Here is a 22,518-nt window from a genome sequence, read left to right on the forward strand (position 1 = left end):
GTCTCCCAAGTAGCTAGGACTACAGGTATCAGCCACAATGCCCTGCTAATTTTTCTATTTTCAGTAGAGACAGGGTTTTGCTCTTGCTCAAGCTGGTCTCAAACTCCTGAGCTCAAGACATCCTCCACCTTCAGCCTTCTAGAGTACTAGGATTACAGACATAAGCCACATGCCTGGCCCATAGATTGTTTTTGTTTGTTTTTTTTGGCCGGGGCTAGGTTTGAACCCACCACCTCCGGCATATGGGACCGGCGCCCTACCCCTCGAGCCACAGGCGCCGCCCGTTTTTGTTTGTTTTTTATTGTCTTTTTATTATTGAGTTGTAGAAATTCTTTATAGATTCCCTTTTCAGATCTATGATTTCCAAAATTTTGTCATTCTGTAAAATGTCTTTTCACTTTCTTGATATTATCCTTTCCAACATAAAAGTTGCCAATTTTGATGAAGCACAATTTATCTATTCTTTCTTTTGTTGCTATATTTAAGAAAACCTAAAAAAAAAAAAGAAAACCTAGCTGAATCCCAGGTCATACAGATTTATGCCTGTGTTTTCTTCTTACATTTTGATAATTGATCTTTTTTGCAAAAGAGTCTTGCTCTGTCACCCAGGCTAGAGTACAATGGTGCAATCATAGCTCACTACAGCCTTGAACTCCTAGGCTCAAGCAATCCTTCTGTCTGAGCCTCTGAAGTATCTGGGACTACAGACACCTGCCACAATGCCTGGCTAGTTTTTTCTATTTTTAGTAGAGACGGGGTCTCGCTCTTGCACAGCTGGTCTCGAACTTGTGAGCTCAACCAATCACCAGCCTCAGCCTCCCAGAGTGCTCGGATTACATGCATGAGCCACCATACCTGGTGCTTCACAGTAAATTTTTTTTCCTTGTCTCCTTATCTGGTGCAGACTAACTGTAGTAAATCTTAAAATCGGGAAATATGAGTCCTCAAACTTCAGTTTGTTTTTTTTTTTTCAAGATTCTTTTAGTTATTCTGAGTCACCAGATTTCCCATACAAATTTTAAGATCAGCTATTTGTCTTCTATGAAGACACTACAAGTATTTTTTTTTTTTATTAAATCATAGCTGTGCACATTAACGCAATCATGGGGTACAATGTGCTGGTTTTATATACAATTTGAAATATTTTCATCATACTGGTTAATATAGCCTTCACCACATTTTCTTAGTTATTGTGTTCAAACATTTATGTTCTACACTTAGTAAACTGGATGGGTGGAGGGAGGGTAATTGGTGGGACCACACATACAGTGTATTTTACAAGGTACATGTTAAATTTACTACAAATAATTTTGATGGAATTGCACTGAGCCTTTCCACACGGCTCAGGGAGGGCCCATACGGCATTGTTCTGGATTCCCACTGTAACTTAAAGGGAAATCTTCATAATGTCCAGAACCCTTGATGTCCTGCAAATGAAGGAGGAGGATGTCCTGAAATTCCTTACAGCAGGAACCCACCTTGACTTCCAAATGGAACAGTACATCCACAAAAGAAAAAGTGATGGCATCTACATCACAAATCTGAAGAGGACCTGAGAAAAACTTCTGTTGGCAGCTCGGTCCATTGTTGCCATTGAAAACTCTGCTGATGTCAGTATCCTATCCTCCCAGAATACTGGCTAGCAAGCTGTGCAGATGTTTGCTGCTGCCACTGGAGCCACTTCTATTGCTGGCTGCTTCACTTCCAGAAACTTTACAAACCAGATCCAGGCAGCCTTCCGGGAGCCTCATCTTCTGGTGGTTACTGATCCCAGGGCTGACAAACAGCCTCTCACAGAGGCGTCTTATGTTAACCTGCCTACCATTGCTCTGTGTAACACAGATTCTCCTCTGCATTAAGTGGACATCGCCATCCTGTGCAACAACAAGGGAGCTCACTCAGTAGGTCTGATGTGGTGGATGCTGGCCCAGGAAGTTCTCCACATGCATGGCACTATCTCCTGTGAACATCCGTGGGAGGTCATGCCTGACCTCTAATTCTACAGAGATCCTGAAGAGATTGAAAAGAAAAAGTAGGCTGCTGCTGAGAAAGCTGTGACCAAGGAGGAATTTCAGGGTGAATGGACTGCTCCAGCTCCTGAGTTTACTGCTACTCCACCAGAGGTTGCAGAATGGTCAGAAGGTGTGCAGACGCCCTCTGTGCCTATTTAGCAGGTCCTGACCGAAGACTGGTCTGCAGCTCCCACTGCTCAGGCCACTGAGTGGGTAGGAACAACCACTGAGTGGTCTTAAGCTATTTTTCCACAAGCTTTTAAACAAGATGGAAATAGGTCGGAGGAAAACAAACATTAGGCTCGGCGCCCACAGCTCAGTGGTTAGGATGCTGGCTGGTTCAAACCCAGCCCTGGCCTGCTAGACGACAATAACACTGCAACAAAAAATAGCCAGGCATTGTGGCAGGGGCCTGTAGTCCCAGCTACTTGGGAGGCTAAGGCAAGAGAATCTCTTGAGCCCAAGAGTTTGAAGTCACTGTGAGCTATGACACCATAGTGCTCTGCCAGGGGCGACAAAGTGAAACTCTGTCTCAAAAACAAAAAACAAAAAAGAAAGAAAAGAAACATCAGTTTTTAAAAATCAAAGAAAAAAAATGAAAAGAAATTGTATTGAGTCTGCAGATCAGTTTGGACAGTACTGTATCTTAAAAATATTAAGTCTTGGGCGGCGCCTGTGGCTCAAGGAGTAGGGTGCCGGTCCCATATGCCAGAGGTGGCAGGTTCAAACCCAGCCCTGGCCAAAATCCAAAAAAATAAATAAAATCTGTACTTTAAAAAAAAAAAAAAAATATTAAGTCTTCCACTCTACCAAGGGCAATAAAGTGAAACTCTGTCTCTACAAAAAAAATAAAAATAAAAAATAAAAAATATTAAGTCTTCTGATGAACATGACATTCTTTCTAATCTTTCTTTTTTTTTTTTTTTTTTTTTTTTTGAGACAGAGTCTCACTATGTCGCCCTCGGTAGAGTGCCCTGGCATTACAGCTTACAGCAACCTCCAACTCTTGGGCTTAAGCAATTCTTTTACCTCAGCCCCCAGCCCACCACAACTCCTGGCTATTTTTGTTGTTGTTGCAGTTGTCATTGTTCAGCTGGCCCAGGCCAAGTTTGAACCTGCTAGCTCTGGTTCGAACCTGCTAGCTCTGGTGTATGTGGCTGGCACCCCAGCAGCTGAGCTACAGGTGCTGAGCACAATCTGTAATTTCTTTTTTTTTTGTAGAGACAGAGTCTCACTGTACCGCCCTCAGTAGAGTGCCGTGGCGTCACATGGCTCACAGCAACCTCTAACTCTTGGGCTTACACGATTCTCTTGCCTCAGCCTCCCGAGCAGCTGGGACTACAGGCGCCTGCCACAACGCCCGGCTATTTTTTTGTTGCAGTTTGGCCGGGGCTGGGTTTGAACCCGCCACCCTTGGCATATGGGGCCGGCGCCCTACTCACTGAGCCACAGGCGCCGCCCAATCTGTAATTTCTTGTAACAATGTTTTTTAGTTTTCAGATACATTACATGCTTCTTTAATTAAATATGCTCCTTATATTTTGCTTTTCATGCCTTCATAAATGAAACCATTGGTGGCACGTGTGCCTCAGTGGGTAGGGGCCGGTCCTATATACGGACAGTGGCGGTTTGAACCCAGCCCCCGGCCAAACTGCAACATAAAATAGCCAGGCATTCTGGCAGGCACCTGTAGTCCCAGCTACTTGGGAGGCTGAGGCAAGAGAATCACCTAAGCCCAGGAGTTGGAGGTTGCTGTGAGCTGTGACACCACAGCACCTACCGAAGGCAATAAAGTGAAACTCTGTCTCTTAAAAAAAAATTAAAAAAATAAATAAATAAATGAAACCATTACTGTCATTTCTGGATCATTCATTGCTAATGTACAGAAATACAACAGACTTCTGCACATTTATCTTGTATCCTGCAACCTTTTTGAACTCATTTATTGGTTCTACGAGTCGAAGTTTTTTGATTCCTTGAAATTTTCTTTTTTTTTTTTTTCCTTTGGATTTTTCTAAATAAAAGATAATCTTGGCTCGGCGCCTGTGGCTCAAGCAGTTCAGGCACCAGCCACATACATCTGAGCCAGCAGGTTTGAATCCAGCCCAGGCCGCCAAACAACAATGACGGCTGCAACTAAAAAATAGCTGGGCGTTGAGGTGGGCGCCTGTGATCCCAACTACTTGGGAGGCAGAGGCAGGAGAATCACTTGAGCCCAAGAGTTAGAGGTTTCTGTAAGCTGTGATGCCACGGCACTCTAACCAGGGCCACAGCTTGAGGCTCTGTCTCAAAAAAAAAAAAAAAGATCATCTTATCTATAAATAGAGATAGTTCTACTTTTTCCTTTCTAATCTAAATGCTTTTTATTTCTTTTTCTGGCCTAATTTCCCTAGCTGGAACCTCTCGTACAATGTTGTATGGAGGTTTCAAGAGTGCATGTCAACTCCAGACTCTAGAGCAGGCAACCTCAAACTAAGGCTCACTGGCCACATGAAGCGCTGTGAATTGTATTTGTTCCTGTTTTGTTTTTTACTTCAAAATAAGATATGTGCAGTGTGCATAGGAATTTGTTCATAATTTTTTTTTTTTTAAACTATAGTCTGGCCCTCCAATGGTCTGAGGGACAGTGAATTGGCCCCCTGTTTAAAAAGTTTGAGGACGCCTGCTCTAGAGGGAAAGCATTTAGTCTTTCACTATTGGGCATGATGTTTGCTGTAGATCTTTGTAGATGCACTTTGTCAGGTTGAGAAAGCTCCTTTCTATTACTAGTTGAGTTTTTTTCTCTTCTTCTTATAAACAGGCTAAAACTGAAAAATCAGTAAACACCCTGGCTTTTGCTTCACAAAGCCCAATATGTTTAATACTGTTTCTGGAAACATTCCAAAAATGTTGATTTTTCTTATTTTTCAGCAAATTATCTTCTTATTTGTGGAGTTCTGTATAACTCACAATAGCTAGTCTATGTTTTTCTGAAGTTCTATCTCCCCACTTTGATAATCCACTTTCATTTTTTTCTTCAGAGTACTCCAGTATATGTGTATTTATGGTACTTCACTTTAGGTTTATTGCTGTTTTTATTCCTTCCAACCGAAAATCTATCTGCCATTGTGAGCTGGGGCCACTATTAATTTCTGTGAAGCCTTGAGATCGACAGTGCTTTAAGCTAATAGAAAATTTTGAAAGTCAAGTTTTAAAAGTAACAGCTATTAATCAATTTGGGGTTAAGGATGTCCTTCAGAAGAGAAAAAACTAAGAACAAAAAGACCAAGAAAATATACACCCAAAAGCAAAGACAAGATCCCTAAGAGGTTCAAGGATTTTAGGTTATAAAGAATCCCTGATGTATAACACACATTAATGATGGTAGCATCTTTCACATGCTTAGTATTTTTATATTTTTTGAGAAATATCTGTTCAGATCCCTTGTTCATTTTAATATTTGGGTAGTTTTTATTACTGAGATGTAATAAATCTTTATATATGCTAAATACAAGTTCCTTTTCAGATACAGGATTTCTAAAAATTGTTTCCAATGCTACGGGTAGTTGTTTCACTTTGACAGTACTCTTAACAGGTAAAAGTAGTATGTCTTGAAAAAGCAGCCACTTCAGCTTATATGTTAATTGCATAAATGCTTCTCTGAGGCAACTATACAGTAGATGCAAAAGTATATATACTTCTCATTTCTTCATACAGAATATAAAAAATATGTGTCCCAAGAGTCAAGATTTAATAAAATGAATATTTCTATTGCTTAAGCATGGACATTAAGTGAAAAGTGGCTTTTGTTGCTGAAGCCATCAGTGTAAATGCTAATGCAGTGAATAACCTCAAATTATGTTTTACTATTATTATGAAAATAGGCCCATGCTGCCTGGAAAGGGGTTCAGGGGGGCCTAGGGTCTACAAGACAACAATTTGAGAATTGCTGCTCTATGAAATCTGTTTTTAGTTTAGTTTTTTTTTGTTTTTTGATTTTTTGAGACAGAGCCTCAAGCTTTCACCCTGGGTGAAGTGCTATGGCATCACAGCTCACGGCAACCTCTAACTCCTGGGCTTAAGCGATTCTCCTACCTCCACCTCCCAAGTAGCTGGGACTACAGGCGCCCATCACAACGCCCAGCTATTTTTTGGTTGCAGCCGTCATTGTTGTTTGGCTAGCCCGGGCTGGATTCGAACCCGCCAGCTCAGGTGTATGTGGCTGGTGCCTTAGCCACTTGAGCCACAGGCACCGAGCCGAAATCTTTTTGTTTAAAAAGGAAAATACAGGCCAGGCCTGGTGGCTCACGCCTATAGTCCTAGTACTCTTGGAGGCTGAGGCAGATTGCTTGAGCTCCTGAGTTCGAGACCAGCCTGAGCAAAAATCAAGACCCCATTTCTACTAAAAGTAGAAAAATAAGGCAAGGGTATCACTTGAGCCCAGGACTTGGAAGTTGCTGTGAGTTATGATGCCATGGCACTCTACCCAGGGTGACAGCTTGAGATTCTGTCTCTAAATACATACATACATACATAAATATACAGGCAAGTACAGAGTTATAAACATCTGACTGAATTACAACTTGCGCTTACAAATGGAGGCTATTACAGATAATAGGTAAATGTACTTGCTCCAACTTACATACAAATTCAACTTAAGAACAAACCTAGAGGCCAGATGCAGTGGCTCACAACTATAATCCTAGCACTCTGGGAAGGCAAGGCAAGAGGTCCCTTGAGCTCAGTTCAAGACCAGCCTGAACAAGAATGAGACACTGTTATAATGTTATGTACCACATTTGCAATTTAACAAATTTATTGATGTGATTATGTCTCCCACTATAAACTCCACAAAGGTAAAGACTTTGCTTGTTTTTGCTCAACATTGTATCCTCAATGTCTAGCTTAGTGACTGTCACACACATTCAATAAATACAGGGTGGCCATAAAGTTCATGTGCAATTTTAAACTGCACACTATTTTAAATTGCATACAAACTTTATGGCCACCCTATATTTGTTGAACAAATTAATAGATTCAAAGCTTTTTAACTATTTTGTACTTAACCTGCTTAGTCAATTTTGTGTTGCTAAAACAGAATATATGAGAATGAGTAATTTATAAAGAAAAGAAATATATTTGACTCAATTTTCTGGAGACCAAGAAGTCTAAGATCAAGGGGACACAACTGGTGAAGGCCTTCTTGCTGCATCATAAAATGACAGAAGGAGGGCATCACGGTGAGAGAGTGTGAGACATCAATAAAAGGCCAAACTCACTTTTGTAACAAACTCAATCTCAAGATAATGAACCTGACTAGGTGTGGTGGCTCATGCCTGTAATCCTAGCAGTCTGGAAGGGTAAGGGACTCCTGCTTGAGTTTAGAAGTTCAAGACCATTCTGAGCAAGAGTGAGAACTGACTCTACTAAAGATAGAAAAATTAGCCAGGTGTTATGGCAGGTACCTGTAGTCCCAGCTACTCAGGAGACTGAGGCAGGAAGATTGCTTGAACCCAGGAGTGTAAGGTTACCATGAGATAGGCTGATGACATGGCACTGGAGCCTGGAAAACAGAGTAATATTCACAAAAAAAAAAAAAACCTGATAATGAATGCTTTCCCTCAATAACTATATATATCCATTCATATGACTATCTATGTGACCTAATTCATCACCTCTTAAAGGTCACACCTCTCAAGACTGTTGCATTAGGAACTAAGTTTCCAACAGAAGAATATTAGGGGATACATTCAACCACAGCACCAGCCAACTGTATTTTCCACTTATAAAACAGACTTACAGTCTGAGGTATAAAGGATAGACACTCTTTATATCTTTTCACCCTTACCAAGACCTAAGATTCTTTCTACCTCTTCACCTATATAATTACCCCTCTTGCTAAAAGGTAGATCCTAAATCACTGTTTCCCAAAGCTTTTTTTTTTTTGGAGACAGAGTCTTACTGTTTGCACATGCTAGAGTGCCATGACATCAGCCTAGCTTACAGCAACAGCACACTCCTGGGCTAAAGTGATCCTCTTGCCTCAGCCTCTCTATAGCTGGGACTACAGGCTTGTATCGCCACACTTGGCTAGTCACACTTTTTTTTTTTTTTAGAGACAAGGTCTCACTCTTGTTTAGGCTGGTCTTGAACTCCTGAGCTTAAGAGATACTCCCTCCTTGGTTTCCTAGAGTGCTAGGATTACAGGCATGCGCCACTGCCCCAGCCTGTTTCATAAAGTTTTAACAACTCCAAACAATCTCTTACGAACCTCTATATCCTTTTATATTTCTATGCCACTTATTTGGCACCTCCTCATATGTTATCATGCCATGTTATCTTTACCTAGTTTGTTTTATTTTTATTTCCTTTCTCTTTTTTTTGTGGGGATGGGATCTCTTGATTAGTCAAGTCTCAAACTCCTGAGCTCAAGTAGTCCTCTTGCCTCAGCCCCACAGAGTGCTAGGATTACAAGCATGAGCCACTGTGCCTGGCTGTTTTCTTTTTCTAAATACAAACATTTTTAGGTATGTAGTTTATACGCTCCTAAAGGGTAGGTATAGTTTAAATGCTATTACAGTATTCAAGCATATCATATGTTCTCTGAAAACATCTGCTGAAAGAATTAATGAAGAACTTTCTGTAGCCTGCAATGAGGACTCAACCTATGGTTTATCGCCAAATAGGTATCCTTGGTGGGCACCTCAATATATTACACCATTTGTCTAAGGCAGGGGTCCTCAAACTCCACATGAGGCGGTGTGATTGTATTTGTTACCGTTTTGTTTTTTTTTTTGGCCAGGGCTGGGTTTGAACCCGCCACCTCCGGCATATGGGACCGGCGCCCTACTCCTTGAGCCACAGGCGCCGCCCTACCATTTTGTTTTTTTACTTCAAAATAAGATATGTGCAGTGTGCATAGGAATTTGTTCATATTTTTTTAAACTATAGTCCGGCCCTCCAACTGTCTGAGGGACAGTGAACTGGCCCCCTGTTTAAAAAGTTTGAGGACCTCTGGTCTAAGGAATACCTGCAGGAGCCCTTTTGGTAGATAGTTTAATACAAATGTGATGGAGGAATATTAAAGTGATATAGAATTTTAAACTTCCTTACACAGTTAAAGCAATTCATTTTTTTTTTTTTATTTATTTTTTTTTTTGTAGAGACAGAGTCTCACTTTATGGCCCTCGGTGGAGTGCCGTGGCCTCACACAGCTCACAGCAATCTCCAACTCCTGGGGTTAAGCGATTCTCTTGCCTCAGCCTCCCGAGCAGCTGGGACTACAGGTGCCCGCCACAACACCCGGCTATTTTTTGGTTGCAGTTTGGCCGGGGCTGGGCTTGAACCCGCCACCCTCGGTATATGGGGCCGGCGCCTTACCGACTGAGCCACAGGCACCGCCCAGTTAAAGCAATTCATATATAGGTATCTCTAAAACGATCATAAAATTATTAAAACATTTCATAACTCTTCTGGATAACTAGACATTGTGAATCCTTGTGCTTGTCCTCTGAGGCTAGGAGAATCCTTAACTATTTTCAATAGATTAATTTCTATTTCGAAATATATCTCTAAGGAAAAAAAAAATGGGGGGTGGAGGCTGTAGTCACATTGGTTACTCCCTTGGATGAGTATCATTTACCATGAACTTTAACTCTATGTAAATGCAGGAGAGCATTTCAATTTTTTCTTGTTTGGTCTTACTAAGCTTTAAGTAATTTAGGCTTTTTTTCCTTTCAAAATCAGAAAAATAAATTATATTCCAACTCTTCTAAGTCTTATTAGAAAGGGTAGAAGATATAAAAAATAGTTGACAGACAATACTGATATTCAAACTCTGTGTCACCCATTTCAAACATAAGAATGAATTTATTTCATGAGTTTTAGCAATCATGATTTTTAGCCATACTAATAAAACAAAGCTGATAATAAGTTATCAGTTATTTATGTATATTCTTTTTAGAAGTCCTCATGAATATTTATAAGAGCTACTTACTTTTAATAGCTTTAGTGAGATAATTTACATAACATAAAATTCACCTGTTTTAAATGTACAATTCAATGGTTTTGGGGGGTTCTTTTTTGTTTTTATTGTAGAGACAGAGTCTCATTTTATCGCCCTTGGTAGAGTGCCATGGTGTCACATAGCTCACAGCAACCTCCAACTCCTGGGCTAAAGCGATTAGTTGAGACTACAAGCGCCTGCAATTCAAGGTTTTTTAAGGTATTTACAGATTTGTGCCACCATAATCATAATCTAATTTTTGTTTTATATTTTTCAATTGTGATACAACTCATAAATTTGTGTAACCACTACCACTGTCTAATTCTAGAACATTTCCTCTACCTGAAAAGGAAACTCACATTCATTAGCAGTCATTTCCTATTTCTCTCTCCTCCAGCCCTATGCAATCACTAGTCTACTTTCTGTCTCCGTGGATTTTCCTATTCTGGGCTGTTCATATAAATGGGATCATACAATATGTGATCTTTGTATTTGTGACTGCTCCGTTCACTTAGCATAATGTTTTCATGGTTCTTCTATGTTATAATATGTGTCAGAACTTCATTCCTTGTTATCAGCTAGTACTATTCTAGTGTATGGATATACCACAACAGTAGCACAACCATAGCTCACTGTAATCTCCAACTCCTCTAGGGCTTGGTCCATCCACCCTCCTCTGCCTTCCCAGTAGCTAGGACTGAAGGTGTGTGCCTCTATACTCAGGCTAATTTTTAAATTTTGTACAAAGATGAGGGTCTCACTATGTTTTCCAGGCTGTTCTTGAACTCTGGCCTCAAGTGATCCTACTACCTTTACCTTACAAAGCATTGGGATTGGAGGTGTGAGCCACTGCACCCACTCTATTTTCTGCTTTTGGGCTATTAAGAAAAACGCAGCTATGAACATTCACAAACAAGACTCTGTGTAGACCAGCGGTTCTCAACCTGTGGGTCGCGACCCCTTTGGGGGTCAAAGACCCTTTCACAGGGGTCGAGTAAGACCATCCTGCATATCAGATATTTACATAACAGTAGCAAAATTACAGTTATGAAGTAGCAACGAAAATAATTTTATGGTTGGGGGTCACCACAACATGAGGAACTGTATTAAAGGGTCACGGCATTAGATAGGTTGAGACCCACTGGTGTAGACAAATGTTTCATTTCTTTGGGCGATACCTAGAAGTGGAATTACTGGGCTGGGTACTATTCACTCTTAAAATGAATAACAGAGGTTTTTTTTTTCCTCTTCAAAGAGATTTGCCAGAACCAGGAAACTGACTTTTCATAAAAATGCAACATAAAACTCATTTTGGATCAATCTGCACAAGGCTTTGCAATCAACAAAATTACGTTCAATTTTCCACTTTCAGGTTCAAATAGAAATTCTAAGAAGAGATAAGCACTCCTTTAACATAAATCATAAAGCTAAATGGACTTGCACAAGCTTATTTAAAAACATCCTAGGACACAATTCTGTTTTTAAGCAGGAATTATATATCCAAATCCTATGGCTGACAATTGCTCAAGAGATAAATGTACAGTAAAGGAAGACTTATACAGTACAAGGAGCTACAAATGAGAATTTATTTAGACACCTTGATTTAACTAAATGCTCTTTTTCTTGGAGGGGGCATTTCTCATTTCATGAGGAAAATGTGAAGTATTGATTATAATTCCTGAAAGCCTTTCATAGAAGCATATTTTATCAATTAGTGGCCAAATAAATGAACTTCTAGTCACATGTTATTTTGTTTTTTTTTTCTTTCTAGCAATATACACTCTAGTTCAAATAGATTCAGACAGCACACTTTGTTAAAAACACATTTTCATTTAAAGAAAAATCAAACGACTTGCCAAATCAGACATAATGAAGGGGAAACTACCAGACATCGTACCGACCACAACACTAGAGTACGCCACAGGTCGTCTAAAATACGCATTCGTTTTTAGACTAACAGCTCCTTCCTCCCGCCAAAGCCACCCCTAGAGTGTCAGAGGATAACCCAACCAGTGATTTCTTTCTCTTTTTTCACCCACTCCCACCCCCAATCCACCTGCTTGGAGGTGTCAAGGCGGCTACAAAGGGTTAACGGTGACCAGCAGCAGAGAAACAAACATCCTGACAACCCACAGCTGAGTAAGCAAGAGCTGTTTATTCACGAACGTGTTCCATTTGGAGACAGTCGGCGAGCCCTAGAAAGCCCAGGCACATTTCAGAGAATTCCTGGAGAATTCCCCTACCCCCAAACACACACTGAGAGACTCGGGTGGCAACCGTCGGCCAAAGCAGCCCTTACCCCCACGCCCCCCCCAACCCCGAATAACCTAAGGTACTAAAAGCATCCGACCCCTTGCGGGGATTTTGTAATTCCCCCGAAATGGGCTCTGACGCGCGAACAGGCTGGTCCCAGCTCCGGGGACTTCAGGAGTTTCTGCCACCCCCACCGCCGCCACGGCCGGGGCCGGGGACCTTGACCTGAAATGGCCCTTCACCTCCCACCCCTCACCTGGCTCGGTCCCACCTGAGGGCAAGAGCTGAGGAGAAAAATAGGCAGCGAGGGCTGACCTTGTCGTTACTGACAGTGGAGCAGCACATCCTGCGGCTTTCTGGAAAGCGGCCCGAAGGACATTTTTACCCCTGGAGGAAGGAAGCGGGAGGGCGCCGGCCGGACCGCAGCGGGCGCGGCGGTGGTCTGGGCGGGCTGTGCAGCCTCTAGCGGGGACGGTCCGAGGACTACATCTCCCAGGCTGCTCTGGGCCGCCCTGCGTCGTGACCCCGGCGCGCACGGAGGCGGTGACTCTTACCTCACAGAGGTATCTCCTCCGCCGGCAGCTACTCGGCTCCCGCGGTCCATGGACCGGAACCTCGGGCCGACGGGCAGGAACCCCGGCCGCGATCGCCGCCTCCCCGACCCAGGCTCCTCCTCCTCGCTCCCCACCGCCTCCTCCGGACGCCCGCCGGCCCCGCACCCCAGCCGCCGGGCTCGCGGAGCTTCCCCGGGAAGCTGGGTGGCGGGTTCGCGGCTACCGCCGGACTGAGGCCTACTCCGCCACCTCTTAGTGCCATTGTCCCTGGCCTAGCCCTGACTGGGTCCACAGGGGAGGGCCAAGTGCGCCGGCCTCAAGGAAGATGCCGGACCAAGCCCTACAGCAGATGCTGGACAGGTACGAGCTCTTTGCGGGAGAATGGGAGCCGCTGACCCTCGGTCTGGCCCTGCCGCGCCCGCCCTCGAGACTTCGTGAGCGGAGCCCGGCGTGCCAGGAGGAATTCCACGGCCAGGGGGTAGGGAGAAGGGGCCGAAAGTTTGGAATCTACTTGGGGGAGGACAGAGCGAGCGACCTGGGTCGTAAACTTAGAGCGCAACTTAGTTAAGGAGCGGTGTCTAGTTTTGTTGAAACTCTGTTTTGAAAAGAGAGGGGCTCTTGATAACCCGTAGAATTAGTTTCTTTTTCTTACTCTCGTCCCCCCGCCTCCCGAACTGGGTAGTAAAATGTCAGTGATGTCACTGGCATAAAAGAACCATGTTATCTTTCAGGGTAATAACCCCCTTACAATTTTAGGTCTCTTTCCAAAAAACAAGGATAAACATTCTTTTGGAAAGCCTGATTGGCTGATTTCATTCCTCCTCCCTCCCCCACCCTCTCCTATCCCATCCCCACCCCCAAATTGTTAAGGTCAGAATATCCGCAAGGGAGTTTTAACAGACCAGAGTAGAGGTTATGGAAAACAGCCACATGAGTCCAACCCTAAATACTCAGCATACTTTATGATCATTGAGTTCATTGAGGAAGTTTCAGCTTGTGCTGGGGTCAGTTGCCCATTCCTGGGGGGCTCCAGTCAATAAAACTCTTTTTGTGTTGTCAGCTGCATCGCCCTCTGCTGTTCAAATTCTAGCCCATGGGTTCTATCGTGCATTTTTGGAGACTCTTAAACCACTCTTTCTCGTAACCAGGTCTTACTTCCTGACATACCTAATTGTATAAGCTAATTCAAAATAATTGTGGTTGTTTACAACTCTCAACAGACATCAGGTGCCACCCTGTAAGGAGGTGGTACAACTCTTTGTACTAAATAAAGATATAGCTGTAAGATGTTAAATGAAGGCCTTCTTTAATTAGTATTATACCCAGTTAAATGCTGTTTGAGTCTGGTGCATCCAGATCACAAATCACCTCCTCCCTGATTGACAGGCATTTCTTTTGGAGCTTAGAATTTTGCGACATCTAAGTTGATAGAAATATGTCAGTAAGTTTTTGTAGTTGGAATGACCAGTGATTAATCCAGCCCTTATTTCAGGTTAGTGTCCTGACACTGGTATTAACTAACCCTTTTTTAATATATGTAATTTTCTAGCTCATGGAAGACAGAAACTAATCATTGTTTATCTTCATAGTAGACCAGAGCTTTGTACTCAGCTTAATTAGTAAATATTTGTTGTGTGTACTAGTGCATAATAAACTTGTCAGTTTCCCTAGTAGTCTAGGGGCCTGATAATTTGCCAGGTTTTCCTTTAATTATAATTTAGCATACTGGCAAATTGTGGCATGTTGAAATATAACCAGAGGAGACCAACTCCTGTCACTGTCACTTCCAGTCAGATGAACCCTTGCAATAGTGTAGGATATTTTGTGATTTTTCTTTCATCTTGGGCCTCCTGCTTTCGCTTTTACTTAGTGACTTACAAAGTTCTTATGTTCAAAAGCTGACCTGGCTTTTCATATCCTCTTTGGAGATTTCCATACAAGAAGCTAAGTAATGCTCATGAGGCATTTAAAACTTTGCAACAGAAACTTGGAGATTCTGGATGCTATTTACTGAAGCAAGTGACTATAATAGTGGCTTACTCTAATCTTCATACCTTTTGAATACCTCAAGGTAGATTGTTAACATGATTTTCAAAGACCTTTTTGTCTAGGTCAGTAGTTTCCAACCTGGCTCCATGTTAGAATCACCTGGGGAGCATTTAAAATAAGGATGGATGGATAGCGGCGTCTGTGGCTCAAAGGAGTAAGGTGCTAGCTCCATATGCCCGAGGTGGTGGGTTCAAAACCCCGCCCGGCCAAAAACTGCAAAAAAAAAAAATAAGGATGGATGCTTGGACTCTTCTCAAGACCAATTAGATCACAGATTTCTAGAGGGTAGAGCCTGGGCATCTATGTTTTCAGAAGCCTTCTGGATGTTTCTGATACAGCTAAAAACCACTGTCCTAAACCATAAGGACATGGTATATATATTATATATAAACCACAAGAGGTAGTACCCATACATAATTTAATGAGAAAAGCTTGGGCTTCAGAGTTAGAAATCTTGGAAATTTAAATTTTACAACTTACTGGGTATGTGATTTTGGATTCTGAGGCTGTATATTCATATTTATAAAATGGAAATATCCTTCACATTTATCTTTATAAAACAATAAAGCACTATAGACAGAAAGTATTTATTTATTTTTTGAGACAGAGTCTCACTATGTTACCCTCGGTAGAGTGCTGTGATGTCACAGCTCACAGCAACCTCTAACTTTTGGGCTTAAGAGATTCTCCTGCCTCAACCTCCCAACAAGCTGAGACTACAGGTGCCCCCCCCCCCACAATGCCCGCTAGCTATTTTTTGTTGTTGTAGTTGTCATTGTTGTTTAGCAGGCCCTGGCCAGGTTTGAACCCACCACCTTGGTATATGTGGCCGGCACCCTAACCGCTGAGCTACGAGTGCCGAGCCAACAGAAAGTATTTAAGTACCTTCAATGAATCCCCAACAACAACAACAACAAAAGAAAGTATTTAAAACTAGCATAACTAGTGTGGAGTGTGACAGCTTTATCCCTATCTCCTCCATATTTACTATCATCTTAATTTGAGCTGGCCTTACATGCAAGCTGAACACTAAGATATTAAGCATGGTTCATTTGGGGAATACTGATAGGCCCAACAACTAAAATATGTCAACCTATTAGAGCCCAGAATTCTTTTCCTGAATTTGGCTATTGCCCAGCTTGGTCTTTGGTGTCAATTTTTGAGGAACAGAAGGTAACTCAGATAACTGGCTATGTATTTATTTCTTTAGTTCAGGGTATATCCTTGTGAAGACTAAGAAAATGTGTATAACACAGTATTTTGTTGCTTTAGGTTAAAAGTTACATATTTTATAGCCAATCAAAAATTTTATTTATTGAATTTATTTAACAAATACTGAATGCCTATATATGCCTAGTACCATTCCGAGCCCTTATATATACTAGTGAGCATGATGAAAATGCCTTTTTGGAGCTTAAATTCCAGTGTTGTATGTTGCGTGACCCGAGACGCGAACGAGCAGCAGCTTTGCTATAGGTGTAAACTCGCTCCTGTAATTATTAAGTCAAGAAACAGACTATACACTGTGGGATGGCATATAGCAAAGTTCTTTATTCCAAGTTTAAGTTTTATACTCTTCCAGTCACTACACACCTAATCCATTATCTATTAGCTGAATTTTAACTTGAAAGGAAATATTTATCATATCAATGTAACCACTTATGTAGTAAATCTCTTCCTCTAAACAGTGACTAGTTTTCTGAGCAGGGCACAAAGACGAAAACAGCTATAGGGGAACAGAGTTAATAAAAGAATATCTTCAAGCATTCACTCAGTTTACTCAGTATGAAGTAATGACTGTGACCTTCCTTCAGGGCAGAGCACCTATAGACCTCTGACAATATGTTGTTAACATATGTCAACCCTCTGGCCCTTATCTCTGAGGAAGGGTGGCATGCCCTTGGATCTCAGGCTTCACGGGGTGTACTGCTTCAGAGAAAAGGCCTAAGGAATTTTATAATTCCAAAAAAGCCTAACTCTGTGAGTAACCCAGGGGGGTCCAAGCCTCTTAAGCCTCTGGAAGAAAAGCATGTCATTTTAAACTCACACTGAATTTACTTTGTGTGCTTGATGTAGGATAAGTTTATTTCTAAATATTATCCTACAATGTATGTGTTCCATAAACTGTCAGAGTGAAGACTATTTTAATTATAACATGAATGGTATGCTCAATTTATACTACTTAATCTTTAAGAATTTTTAGACTAGCAGTGAAGTATTAGCAGCTGAAGTTGAGTTACTTTGTCCTTTGCAAATGACTCACTTTAGCTATCATTTGTTTATTTTGATAAATTTGATTATTGCAGTACTTGTATTTGGAAGGAGTATATATATATGGGCATGCATATATATGTATATATATATATATAGTCCTCCTTTTTTTTGTTGTTGCAGTTTGCCCAAGGCCAGGTTTGAACCCCCCACCCTTGGTATATGGGGCCAGCGCCCTACTCACTGAGCCACAGGCGCCACCCTATATAGTCTTCATTTTTATAAACGATAAGCAACTGTTTTATGCACATTTATTATTTGAACCTTTTAAGTTACTATGGGTAAAAAAAAAAAAAAAAACTAAGACTAATGGGAAGGAGTGTGATTTTTCTGGTGTCATGAATGACTTGGGATCACAAATATCGTTTCCTGAAATTATAACCACTCATAAATCCCAAACCCTTTATATCAAGCTCTTTGAGCCTTATCCAGCTTTTTCTTTCCTTCATTGCTACAATTCTTTAATAAGTCTGTTAAATACTACTTTCTCTATCACTACCTACTTTCTCATTTTCTCTTAAGGTTCTCAAAGTTAGGATTAAATGTATAGAGAACAATACAAAGAATATGGTAACAAACTGCAGGAATACACCTCAGATTTGAAGCCTGGGCCTGTTTAGAGATGCTTCTGGAAACGTTTGCTTCCCCTGTCTCACAGAAAGCACTCAGGAATTAGTTGAGATGGTTTTGCATCACTCGCACCTAAGTGAGTAGGCAGGGAATGTAGCTGGTGTCCCCAGAACATTCAAAGAACAGAACCGAAAGGAGCAAAGAGAATAATCTTTTCCCCCTCCACTTTCTTGCAATGGTAGACTGAAATCAGAATTTTCACAGATCTATATATATCCCTTGGAAACCAGAGAAGCTTGCTGCATTGTCTTATGATTTATATATATTACCATCTTAGTTTCCGTTGAAGCAATTTCATATTTTTTGTCAGTCAACATCTTTTTCTCAGTACCTGAAAGTAAAAACGATTAACAGTTATATTTGCTTTTATAGTATGTATGTATAAAAACTGGAAACATAACAGATAAAAATCTCCTTTAACCACTATCTCCAGTCCCACATCTTCTCCCAACACTATACCCCAAAATGGGTTTATATTCTTTTTTTTTTTTTTCAGTTTTTGGCCGGGGCTGGGTTTGAATCCACCACCTCTGGCATATGGGGCCAGCGCCCTATCCATTTGAGCCACAGGTGCTGCCCAGGTTTATATTCTTGTAGCCTTTTTGTTTAATGCTTTTATATATACTCTTTTTCCTTAATCTAGTTCCTATTCATGACATTTAGGTTCTTTCTCTTTATTGTCTCTCCTTATAATTTGACTTTTGTTCCCCTTTCTTGGCCTTAGCTGTACAATAAGTATATTAAAGGTCACCAATAATTTCTTTCTCTTTTTTTTTTTGAGGCAGAGTGTCACTATGTTGCCCTTGGTAGAGTGGTATAATGTCACAGCTCACAGGAACCTCAAACTCTTGGACTTAAGCAATTCTCTTGCCTCAGCCTCCCAAGTAGCTGGGACTATAGGCGCCCACCACAACGCCCAACTATTTTTTTTTGCAGTTGTCACTGTTGGTTAGCTGGCCTGGGCTGGGTTTGAACCCGCCAACTTCGGTGTTTGTGGCCTGCACCGTAACCACTGTGCTATGGGCGCTGAGACAGTCAACAATAATTTCTTTTTTTTTTTTAATATACCCAATTTACTTTTTAATATTTTCTTTTTATTTATTTATTTATTTATTTGTGGGTTTTGGCCAGAGCTGGGTTTGAACCCGCCACCTCTGGCATATGGGACCAGCGCCCTACCCCTTTGAGCCACAGGCGCCGCCCCCACCAATAATTTCTTAATCAGTAAATGTAATGACATTTTCTTGGTCCTCATATTTTTGACATGTGTGTGCTAGAGATAAAAGTGATGGCTCAGCGCCTGTAGCTCAGCCGCTGGGGCACCAGCCACATATACCGGAGCTGGCGGGTTCGAACCCAGCCCGTGCCTGCCAAACAACAGGGACAATTACAACCAGAAAATAGCTGGGCGTTGTGGTGGCCCCCTATAGTCCCTGCTCTTTGGAAGGCTGAGGCAAGAGAATCGCTTAAGCCAAGGGTCCTCAAACTGCGGCCTGCAGGCCACATGAGGCGGTGTGATTGTATTTATTCCCGTTTTGTTTTTTTACTTCAAAATAAGATATGTGCAGTGTGCATACAAATTTGTTCATAGTTGTTGTTTTTTTTTTTTTTTGTAGAGACAGAGTCTCACTATACCACCCTCGGTAGAGTGCCGTGGCATCACACAGCTCACAGCAACCTTTAACTCTTGGGCTTACGTGATTCTCTGGCCTCAGCCTCCCGAGCAGCTGGGACTACAGGCGTCCGCCACAACGCCTGGCTATTTTTTTGTTGCATTTTGGCCGGGGCTGGGTTTGAACCCGCCACCCTCGGCATATGGGGCCGGCGCCCTACTCACTGAGCCACAGGCTCCGCCCCCGTAGTTGTTTTTTTTTTTTTAAACTATAGTCCGGCCCTCCAATGGTCTGAGGGACAGTGAACTGGCCCCCTGTTTAAAAAGTTTGAGGACACCCTATTAAAGCCCAAGAGTTTGAGGTTGCTGTGAGTGTGACACCAAGGTACTCTACCCAGGGCCATAGCTTGAGACTCTGTCTTAAAAACAAACCAACAAACAAAAAAAAAAACCTGATAATACCACTCCCTAACTTCTTGAGATTATATTATACTGTTCTATTTATTTTTCTACCTTTTGCTTTTTTTCTCCTTATGTATCACCTTACCTTCTCTTTTCTTATCTTTTTTTTGTTTTAATCTTTTTTTTTTGTTTTTTGAGACAGAGTCTCACTATGTTGCCTTCGCACAGCAACCTCAAACTCTTGGACTCAAGCCATTCTCTTTCCTTAGCCTCCCAAGTAGCTGGGAATATAGGTGCCCGCCACAACACCCAGCTATTTTTTTGTTGCAGTTGTCATTGTTGTTTAGCTGGCGGGGGCCAGGTTTGAACCCACCAGCCCTGGTATAAGTGGCTGGTGCCGTAACTATTGTGCTACAGGCATTCGAGCCCTTTCCTTCTTGCAATCCATTAGTAGGGAGCACTTCTCAGCACTTAATATTCTGAAAAAGTATATTTATTTACTTTCTCACTTTTGCCTCTATTTTTGCAATCCAAGATCTCGTGTGTTTATTCCTGACCTATTTCCGTGATTTCCTTCAGCAGCTCAATTCTAGCTCCCTAGTGGGACATTTCCATTTATGAATATACAGTATTACCAACCTATCTAAAATAAAACTACTTCCCTTGACTTCTCTCTCTCTCTCTATATATATATATATTTTTTTTTTTTTTTTGAGACAGAGTTTCACTTTGTCACCCTCAGTAGAGTGCTGTGGTATCACAGCTCACAGCAACCTCTAGCTCTTGGGCTTAGGTGATCCTCTTGCCTCAGCCTCCTGAGTAGCTGGGATTACAGGTGCCCACCACAACGCCCAGCCATTTTTTGGTTGTAGTGGTCGTTGTTTGGCAGGCCCGGGCTGGATTCAAACCCACCAGCTCTGATGTATGTGACTGGCTCCTTGGCTGCTTGAGCTACAGGCACTGAGCCTCAATATTTGGTCTTTAACCATTCTTCTTATCCATCCTTTATAAAACCTAAGTGTTTTTTGTTTGTTTGTTTTTGCTTTCTTTCCTTCCAAATCTACTTGTTCATCAAATATTGTAGATTCTTTTTTCTCTGGCACTAGTTTTCTCCTGGTCCAGTTTGGCCCACAGAGTGACACTGAAATTGGCCAATTACAATCATGCCATTCCCATGCTTGAAAACCTGATAGTCTCTATATCATTTATAAGGTAAAATCTAAACTTTCGAGAGCTTAATATGCTTTAATCTAATACTATAATCCAGCCCCAAACTATCTTAACCATTCTTTCCTGCATTCCACTTTACTGTTCCCTAAATATATCCTACTCTTTGGGGGATTTTTGTTGTTTTTGAGACAATCTCTTTATTGCCATGGCTAGACTGTTGTAGTGGCGTCATCATAGCTCACTGCACCCACCCACTTCTGGGCTCCAGCGATCCTCCCTCTCTGTGTCTTGAGTAGCTGGAACTGCAGGCACACACCACCATGCCCTTCCTATTTTTTCTATTTTTAGTAGAAGCGGGTCTTGCTCTTCCTCTAGCTGGTCTTGAACTCACATCCTCCCATCTTGGACTCCCAGAGTGTTAGAATCACAAGGGTAAGCCACTGTGGCTGGACCTGCTCTTTCATCTCCTTATTTTCACTTTCGATGCCTTGTTTCTTCTAAACACTTGGCCAACTTTTATCTATCTATTTATTGATTATTTTATTTTATTTTATTTTATTTTTGAGACAGAGCCTCAAGTTATCACTCTGGGTAGAGTGCCGTGGCATCACAGTTCACAGCAACCTCCAACTCCTGGGTTCACCGATTCTCCTGCCTCTGCCTCCGCCTCCCAAGTAGCTGGGACTACAGGCACCCACCACAACGCCCGGCTATTCAGCTGTCATTGTTGTTTGACGGGCCCAGGCTGGATTCGAACCCACCAGCTTAGGTGTATGTGGCTGGCACCTTAGCCTCTTGAGCCACAGGTGCTGAGCCACCTTTGTCTATCTATAGAATTCAGTTCAAATATTACATTGAAGCTTTGCATAGGTTCCCCATAGCTCCAGGATTAGTAAGTTAGAACCCTTACTAACTTCTCATAGTATAATAACATTGCATGGTACGTTTTGTGATGCACCTATCCCATGTCTCAGAGCTTTATACACATGCATACCCTTATCACCACACTCATACTCAATTGGAAGTTTATTGAAAACAGAAACTACCTTGGTTGGGCACAGTGGCTCGTGCCTATAATCCTAGCAAGTGGGAGGCCGAGGCAAGTGGATTGCTTGAGCTCACTGAGTTCAAAACCATCCTGAGCAGCAATGAGGCCCTGTCTTAAAAAAAAAAAGAGGCTTGGCGCCCATAGCACAGTAATTAGGGCACTGGCCACATACACCACGGCTGGTGGGTTCAAACACAGCCCAGGCCAGCTAAAAACAACAATGACAACTGCAACAAAAAAATAGCCAGGCATTGTGGCGGGCATCTGTAGTCCCAGCTACTTGGGGGGCTGAGGCAAGAGAATAGCTTAAGCCCAAGAGTAAGGTTGCTGTGAGCTGTGATGCTACAGCACTCTACAGAGGGCGACATAGTGAGACTCTGTCTCAAAAAAAAAAAAAAATAGCTGGGCATTGTGGTGGGCACCCGTAGTCCCAGCTATTTGAGAGCCTGAGGCAAGAGGATTGCTTGAGCCCAAGAGTTTGAGGTTGCTGTGAGCTGTGACATCACAGCACTGTACCAAGGGTGACAAAGTAA

At 42.0% G+C, this 22,518-nt stretch overlaps 1 protein-coding gene and 1 pseudogene across 1 annotated transcript in view; both read left to right on the plus strand.

Moving 5' to 3' along the window:
- The first annotated feature begins 1,257 nt into the window (after nt 1-1,257).
- Nucleotides 1,258-2,231, plus strand: LOC128580620 (40S ribosomal protein SA-like; annotated as a pseudogene).
- A 10,288-nt stretch (nt 2,232-12,519) lies between these two features.
- MARCHF5 (membrane associated ring-CH-type finger 5) overlaps nt 12,520-22,518 on the plus strand; it is a 72,864-nt gene continuing 62,865 nt past the window's right edge. The window contains exon 1 of the mRNA XM_053582726.1: nt 12,520-13,163. Coding sequence (XP_053438701.1) covers nt 13,129-13,163 — 35 coding nt within the window. The 5' untranslated portion in view covers nt 12,520-13,128. The remainder of the gene's footprint in view (nt 13,164-22,518) is intronic.

Source organism: Nycticebus coucang, chromosome 3 (assembly GCF_027406575.1).
Source record: "Nycticebus coucang isolate mNycCou1 chromosome 3, mNycCou1.pri, whole genome shotgun sequence".
Classification (NCBI taxonomy): domain Eukaryota; kingdom Metazoa; phylum Chordata; class Mammalia; order Primates; family Lorisidae; genus Nycticebus; species Nycticebus coucang.